Source organism: Berghia stephanieae, chromosome 5 (assembly GCF_034508935.2).
Source record: "Berghia stephanieae isolate SIO BIC M18660-M18661 chromosome 5, UCSD_Bste_1.3, whole genome shotgun sequence".
In the NCBI taxonomy this organism is placed as follows: Eukaryota; Metazoa; Mollusca; class Gastropoda; order Nudibranchia; family Aeolidiidae; genus Berghia; species Berghia stephanieae.
In genome coordinates this window covers 78,534,581-78,544,580 of record NC_088364.1, presented here as the reverse complement: position 1 = coordinate 78,544,580, position 10,000 = coordinate 78,534,581, and the positions used below count along the sequence as shown (strand labels likewise).

At 35.9% G+C, this 10,000-nt stretch overlaps 1 protein-coding gene across 1 annotated transcript in view; it reads left to right on the top strand.

Annotated features, from left to right (window-relative positions):
• LOC144974234 (uncharacterized) overlaps window positions 1–10,000 on the top strand; it is a 19,610-nt gene that overhangs the window by 7,281 nt on the left and 2,329 nt on the right. The window contains exons 4-5 of the mRNA XM_078917150.1: window positions 1–115; window positions 945–1,394. The exon at window positions 1–115 is cut by the window's left edge and continues 48 nt beyond it. Coding sequence (XP_078773276.1) covers window positions 1–115; window positions 945–1,394 — 565 coding nt within the window. The remainder of the gene's footprint in view (window positions 116–944; window positions 1,395–10,000) is intronic.

Sequence of the window (10,000 nt, the reverse complement as noted above, 5' to 3'; positions counted from 1 at the left end):
GTGACCATGCTTAACCCGACTCCCACTGATTCTGGTATCTACTCATGTAGATGGCACTGGGAGAAAAATGGAAGGAGTGAAACCACCCGTATAAAAGCCATCCTTTCTGTGACTGGTACGCTTCTTCTTCTTTCTGTTTTTTTTGTTTGTATTGAATCATTGAGCAAGGTGACATAAACTTTGCTCATATCGCAATCTGACCCATCATATAATACAGTTATCATTGCATTTGTTACCATTTCTACCATTAAAGCAATGAAAGCGAAGCTACTCGGAATGCAATGAGGCATGTGATACACCATTGTTACTGCTTCATTTTGGCGAATTTAACAAGTTATGGTGTTCGGGTACAGTAAAACGCGCTATAATAGTTTGGCGTCTTCGATGTCTGTTATGGAAAGTTGTTTTTCATTTCATTCGCGCATTTTTCTAAATGAAAAATCTGTATCTATGTATTTGATCTTGCAAAAAGCTGATGGAGTTTGTTGATGTGGTGAAGCTTGATGGGCTATAATATGTTAAATTACTTAGTTATTTTCTGTGGTGTTTCATAACATATAAGGTCGACAGTAAGGAGCGGGAGCGACTCTATCTTCTGTCAGCTTTTGACTCCCTCCCCCCCCCCTCCCACTTAGGTCCAACCAAAGGTTATGATTTCTCTATATACCTATCTTTAGGTAATAAATATATATATATATATATATATATATATATATATATATATATATATATATATATTATTTACTTGCATAAATGTATAGACCTGTTGCTAAATTTATGTCATTTTTTTATGTTTCTTTTTATTCTGGATATTTTATTGTAAAACGCATAGAGCCTTCCAACGGGAATATGCCCTATATAAACGCAATTTATTATTTATTATTGTAATCGTATATTGTTTTTATCATTTCATATCCACCAAAACAAAAATGCTGAAACCAAAGATATGCACTCCCATGTTATGGATATCAAGGAAAGTATAAAGGATTTGAAACAACAGATCTCTGATCCAAAAGTAAAAGGAAAATGCAATCTAAAACCAACCGAGGAACAACTTAATGAAATATTATCGGCAATAAAACGCATTTCGGAAAAAAAACGGTTCTTAGATATAGTAGGCCCAGTAGAAAGAGAATCAAAAAAAGAAATAGCAGAACAGAGAACAGAAATATACGCTTTGCTAGATACAATTGATAAATCGCAAACATACCAACTCCGTAAGTTTAAGGCGCAGCTCACGAAACTGGGTAAAGAACTATATGAAATGAAAGATTCCAAATACGAGCAACCATATTATATTTTTCACCTAAAAAACCGTGTCGCCCAACTAGAGAAACACGTCGAGGAATTAAGAGAAACTGTGAATTGGCTGAAAGACCAAGATTTCTCAAAAGGTAAATCATAGTTTACTTAAGTGTGGCCGATGTAACTTGCAGAATGATTATATTTATATTCCAATAGTTTCAACCACTCTTTCATAAAATTGAAGAAACGCAATAACGCGGTCTTCATAATCAATTGTATGAATTAAATATAGAATTTGGTCTGACTACGTGCCATATTAAACAAAGTTCTCTTGCGAAGTCCCAGGTATGAGAAATTTTGCCAAGAGAAGGGTAATTGAAAACGATTGATGTTTGCAGGACGAGTTTCTGGCCAAATTCTGAGATATTTTTTTTTTAAATCCAGAGTACGCAGTTTAATGGTTAAACAAAAGTATAAAAAAAGAAAAACCTCTTAATTGGATCCGTATCAGTATGTGTACGTACAGCAGTGCAATTACACACATTCCCTACCGATTGTATAAATATGTGTACGTACAGCAGTGCAATAACACACATTCCCTACCGATTGTATAAATATGTGTACGTACAGCCGTACAATTACACACATCCTCTACCGATTGTATAAATATGTGTACGTACAGCAGTGCAATAACACACATTCCCTACCGATTGTATAAATATGTGTACGTACAGCCGTACAATTACACACATCCTCTACCGATTGTATAAATATGTGTACGTACAGCAGTGCAATTACACACATTCCCTACCGATTGTATAAATATGTGTACGTACAGCCGTACAATTACACACATTCTCTACCGATTGTATAAATATGTGTACGTACAGCCGTACAATTACACACATTCTCTACCGATTGTATAAATATGTGTACGTACAGCCGTACAATTACACACATTCTCTACCGATTGTATAAATATGTGTACGTACAGCCGTACAATTACACACATTCTCTACCGATTGTATAAATATGTGTACGTACAGCCGTACAATTACACACATTCTCTACCGATTGTATAAATATGTGTACGTATTGTATAAATATGTGTACGTACAGCCGTACAATTACACACATTCTTACCGTTGTAAATTGTGTACGTACAGCCGTACAATTAAACATCTCTACGATTGTATAAATAGTGTCTACGCCTACAATTACACACATTCTACCGATTGTAAATAGTGACACAGCCGTCAATTACACACATCCACCGATTGTATAAATGTGTACGACACCTACAATACACATTCACCATGTATAATATTGTCACACTACATTACAATTCTACCGATGTATAATATGTGTACACAGCCGTACAATTCACACATCTCTACCGATTTATAATAATTACGTACAGCCGTACATACACACATCCTACGTTGATAATTTTACTACAGCCGTACAATAAACATCTCACCGATGTATAAATTGTACTACAGCCGTACAATTACACACATCCTACCGATTGTAAAAAGTGTACAGCCTACAATTACACATTCCTACGATTGTTAAATGTCGTAAGCCGTACAATTACAACATCCTACGATTGTATAAATATGTGTAGACAGCCGACAATACAACATTCTCTACCATTGTATAAATATGTACGTACACCGTACAATTACCACATTCTCACCGTTGTATAAATAGTGTACGTACAGCGTACAATTACACACATCCTACGATGTATAAATATGTGTAGTACAGCCGTACAATTACACACATCTCTACCGATTGTTAAATGTGTACTACCACAATTACACACATCCTACATTTAATATATGTACGTACAGCCGTACAATTACACACATTCTCTACCGATTGTATAAATAATATGTGTACGTACAGCCGTACAATTACACACATCTCTACCGATTGTATAAATATGTGTACGTACAGCCGTACAATTACACACATTCTCTACCGATTGTATAATATATGTGTACGTACAGCCGTACAATTACACACATTCCTCTACCGATTGTATAAATTATGTGTACGTACAGCCGTACAATTACACACATCCTCTACCGATTGTATAAATAATATGCTACCGATTGTATAATATATGTTACGTACAGCCGTACAATTACACCATCCTACCGATTGTATAAATATGTGTACGTACAGCCGTACAATACACACATTCTCTACGATTGTATAAATTTTGTACGTACACCGTACAATTACACACATCCTACCGATTGTATAAATATGTGTACGTACAGCGTACAATTCACACATCCTCTACCGATTGTTAAATAATATGTGTACGTACAGCCGTACAATTACACACATTCTCTACCGATTGATAAATTGTGTACGTACAGCCGTACAATTACACACATCCTACCGATTGTATAAATATGTGTACGTACAGCCGTACAATTACACACATTCTCTACGATTGTAAAATATGTGTACGTACAGCCGTACAATTACACACATTCCTACGATTGTATAAATATGTGTCGTACAGCCGTACAATTACACACATTCTCTACCGATTGTATAAATAATGTGTACGTACAGCCGTACAATTACACACATCCTACCGATTGTATAAATATGTACGTACAGCCGTACAATTACACACATTCTCTACCGATTGTATAAATATGTGTACGTACAGCCGTACAATTAACACATTCTCTACGATTGTATAAAATATGTGTACGTACAGCCGTACAATTACACAATCTCTACCGATTGTTAAATATGTGTACGTACAGCCTACAATTACACACATTCTCTACCGATTGTATAAATATGTGTACGTACAGCCGTACAATTACACACATTCTCTACCGATTGTATAAATATGTGTACGTACAGCCGTACAATTACACACATTCCTACGATTGTATAAATAGTGTACGTACAGCCGTACAATTACACACATTCTCTACCGATTGTATAAATATGTGTACGTACAGCGTACAATTACACACATTCTACCGATTGTATAAATATTGTACGTACAGCCGTACAATTACACACATTCTCTACGATTGTATAAATATGTGTACGTACAGCCGTACAATTACACACATTCTACCGATTGTATAAATATGTGTACGTACAGCCGTACAATTACACACATTCCTACCGATTGTAAAATATATGTGTACGTACAGCCGTACAATTACACACATTCTCTACGATTGTATAAATATGTGTACGTACAGCCGTACAATTACACACATTCTCTACCGATTGTATAATATATGTGTACGTACAGCCGTACAATTACACACATTCTCTACCGATGTATAAATATGTGTACGTACAGCCGTACAATTACACACATTCTCTACCGATTGTATAAATATTGTACGTACAGCGTACAATTACACACATTCCTACCGATTGTATAAATAGTGTACGTAAAGCCGTACAATTACACACATCCTCTACCGATTGTATAAATAATATGTGTACGTACAGCCGTACAATTACACACATTCTCTACCGATTGTATATAATATGTGTACGTACAGCGTACAATTCCCCCCCCCCCCCCCAAAAAAAAAAAAAAAAAAAAACAGCCGTACAATTACACACATTCTCTACCGATTGTATAAATATGTGTACGTACAGCCGTACAATTACACACATTCCTACCGATGTATAAATATGTGTACGTACAGCGTACAATTACACACATTCCTACCGATTGTATAAATAGTGTACGTACAGCCGTACAATTACACACATTCTCTACCGATTTATAAATATGTGTACGTAAGCCGTACAATTACACACATTCCTACCGATTGTAAAATATGTGTACGTACAGCCGTACAATTAACACACATTCTCTACCGATTGTATAAATATGTGTACGTACAGCCGTACAATTACACACATTCTCTACCGATTGTTAAATATGTGTACGTACAGCCGTACAATTACACACATTTCAACCGATTGTATAAAATATGTGTACGTACAGCGTACAATTACAACATTCTCTACCGATTGTATAAATATGTGTACGTACAGCCGTACAATTACACACATTCTCTACCGATTGTATAAATATGTGTACGTACAGCCGTACAATTACACACATTCTCTAACCGATTGTATAAATATGTGTACGTACAGCCGTACAATTACACACATTCTCTACCGATTGTATAAATATGTGTACGTACAGCCGTACAATTACACACATACCTACCGATTGTATAAATATGTGTACGTACAGCCGTACAATTACACAACATTCCTACCGATTGTATAAATATGTACGTACAGCCGTACAATTACACACATTCTCTACCGATTGTATAAATATGTGTACGTACAGCCGTACAATTACACACATTCTTTACCGATTGTATAAATATGTGTACGTACAGCCGTACAATTACACACATTCTCTACCGATTGTATAAATATGTGTACGTACAGCCGTACAATTACACATCCTACCGATTGTATAAAATATGTGTACGTACAGCCGTACAATTACACACATTCCTACCGATTGTATAAATATAGGTACGTACAGCCGTAAAATTACACACATTCTCTACCGATTGTATAATAATATGTGTACGTACAGCCGTACAATTACACACATTCTCTACGATTGTATAAATATTGTACGTACAGCCGACAATTACACACATTCTCTACCGATTGTATAAATATGTGTACGTACAGCCGTACAATTACACACATTCTCTACCGATTGTATAAATATATGTGTACGTACAGCCGTACAATTACACACATTCTCTACGATTGTATAAATATGTGTACGTACAGCCGTACAATTACACACATTCTCTACCGATTGTATAAATATGTGTACGTACAGCCGTACAATTACACACATTCTCTACCGATTGTATAAATATGTGTACGTACAGCCGTACAATTACACACATCCCTACCGATTGTATAAATAAGTGTACGTACAGCCGTACAATTACACACATCTCTACCGATTGTATAAATATATGTGTACGTACAGCCGTACAATTACACACATTCTCTACCGATGTATAATATGTGTACGTACAGCCGTACAATTACACACATCCTACCGATTGATAAATATGTGTACGTACAGCCGTACAATACACACATTCCTACCGATTGTATAAATAATATTGTACGTACAGCCGTACAATTACACACATTCTCTACCGATTGTATAAATATGTGTACGTACAGCCGTACAATTACACACATTCCTACCGATTGTATAAATATGTGTACGTACAGCCGTACAATACACACTTCTCTACCGATGTATAAATATGTGTACGTACAGCCGTACAATTACACACATCCTACCGATTGTATAAATATGTGTACGTACAGCCGTACAATTACACACATTCTCTACGATGTATAAATATGTGTACGTACAGCCGTACAATTACACACATCTCTACCGATTGTAAATATATGTGTACGTACAGCCGTACAATTACACACATTCTCTACCGATTGTATAAATATGTGTACGTACAGCCGTACAATTACACAAATTCTCTACCGATTGTATAAATATGTGTACGTACAGCCGTACAATTACACACATCCTACGATGTATAAATATGTGTACGTACAGCCGTACAATTACACCATTCTCTACCGATTGTATAAATATTGTGTACGTACAGCCGTACAATTACACACATTCTCTACCGATTGTATAAATATGTGTACGTACAGCCGTACAATTACACACATCCCTACCGATTGTATAAATATTGTACTACAGCCGTACATTACACACATTCTCTACCGATTGTATAATAATATGTGTACGTACAGCCGTACAATTACACACATTCCTACCGATGTATAAATATGTACGTACAGCCGTACAATTACCACATCCTACCGATTGTATAAATATGTGTACGTACAGCCGTACAATTACACACATTCCTCTACCGATTGTATAAATAATATGTGTACGTACAGCCGTACAATTACCACATCTCTACCGATTGTATAAATATGTGTACGTACAGCCGTACAATTACACACATTCTCTACCGATTGTATAAATAATGTGTACGTACAGCCGTACAATTACACACATTCTCTACCGATTGTATAATATGTGTACGTACACCGTACAATTACACACATTCCTACCGATTGTATAATATATGTGTACGTACAGCCGTACAATTACACACATCTCTACCGATTGTATAATATTGGTACTACAGCCGTACAATTACACACATCCTCTACCGATGTATAATAATATGGTACGTACAGCCGTACATTACACACATTCTCTACCGATTGTATAATAATATGTTACGTACAGCCGTACAATTACACACATTCTCTACCGATTGTATAAATAATATGTGTACGTACAGCCGTACAATTACACACATCTCTACCGATTGTATAAATATGTGTACGTACACCGTACAATTACACACATTCCTACCGATTGTATAAATATGTGTACGTACAGCCGTACAATTACACACATCCTCTACGATTGTATAAATAATTGTGTACGTACAGCCGTACAATTACACACATCCTCTACCGATTGTATAAATATATGTGTACGTACAGCCGTACAATTACACACATTCTCTACCGATTGTATAAATATGTGTACGTACAGCCGTACAATTACACACATTCTCTACCGATTGTATAAATATGTGTACGTACAGCCGTACAATTACACACATTCTCTACCGATTGTATAAATATGTGTACGTACAGCCGTACAATTACACACATTCCCTACCTATTGTATAAATAATATGTGTACGTACAGCCGTACAATTACACACATTCTCTACCGATTGTATAAATAATATGTGTACGTACAGCCGTACAATTACACACATTCTCTACCGATTGTATAAATATGTGTACGTACAGCCGTACAATTACACACATTCTCTACCGATTGTATAAATATGTGTACGTACAGCCGTACAATTACACACATCCTCTACCGATTGTATAAATAATATGTGTACGTACAGCCGTACAATTACACACATCCTCTACCGATTGTATAAATAATATGTGTACGTACAGCCGTACAATTACACAAATTCTCTACCGATTGTATAAATAATATGTGTACGTACAGCCGTACAATTACACACATTCTCTACCGATTGTATAAATATGTGTACGTACAGCCGTACAATTACTCACATTCTCTACCGATTGTATAAATATGTGTACGTACAGCCGTACAATTACTCACATTCTCTACCGATTGTATAAATAATATGTGTACGTACAGCCGTACAATTACTCACATTCTCTACCGATTGTATAAATATGTGTACGTACAGCCGTACAATTACACACATTCTCTACCGATTGTATAAATAATATGTGTACGCACAGCCGTACAATTACACACATCCCTACCGATTGTATAAATAATATGTGTACGTACAGCCGTACAATTACACAAATTCTCTACCGATTGTATAAATAATATGTGTACGCACAGCCGTACAATTACACACATCCTCTACCGATTGTATAAATATGTGTACGTACAGCCGTACAATTACACACATCCTCTACCGATCGTATAAATAATATGCGTACGTACAGCCGTACAATTACACACATCCTCTACCGATTGTATAAATAATATGTGTACGTACAGCCGTACAATTACACACATTCTCTACCGATTGTATAAATATGTGTACGTACAGCCGTACAATTACACACATTCCCTACCGATTGTATAAATATATTTACGTACAGCCGTACAATTACACACATACCGATTGTATAAATAATATGTGTACGTACAGCCGTACAATTACACACATCCTCTACCAATTGTATAAATATATGTACGTACAGCCGTACAATTACACACATTCTCTACCGATTGTATAAATATGTGTACGTACAGCCGTACAATTACACACATTCTCTACCGATTGTATAAATATGTGTACGTACAGCCGTACAATTACACACATCCTCTACCGATTGTATAAATATGTGTACGTACAGCCGTACAATTACACACATTCTCTACCGATTGTATAAATATGTGTACGTACAGCCGTACAATTACACACATTCTCTACCGATTGTATAAATATGTGTACGTACAGCCGTACAATTACACACATTCTCTACCGATTGTATAAATATGTGTACGTACAGCCGTACAATTACACACATTCCCTACCGATTGTATAAATATGTGTACGTACAGCCGTACAATTACACACATTCTCTACCGATTGTATAAATAATATGTGTACGTACAGCCGTACAATTACACACATCCTCTACCGATTGTATAAATAATATGTGTACGTACAGCCGTACAATTACACACATTCTCTACCGATTGTATAAATATGTGTACGTACAGCCGTACAATTACACACATTCTCTACAGATTGTATAAATATGTGTATGTACGTACATAGATAGTTCGAAGATGACGTCACTCATGTCTTTGTTATTGTTTTTTGCCATCCGCGTTTATGAGTACTTCTCACTAAACTGTATTAACAAGACTATAAACCTTCAAGATTACACACAGTTTTGTGTGTTGGCCTGTTTTACTTCCGGATGGCAATGTTGTGAACTTCTTAGCCAAGTGCATACTATCTATAAATCGTACAGGCGTGTGCGTTGATCTTTTTATCCTGGACAAGCATATTTTGTTCTTCACATTATCAAC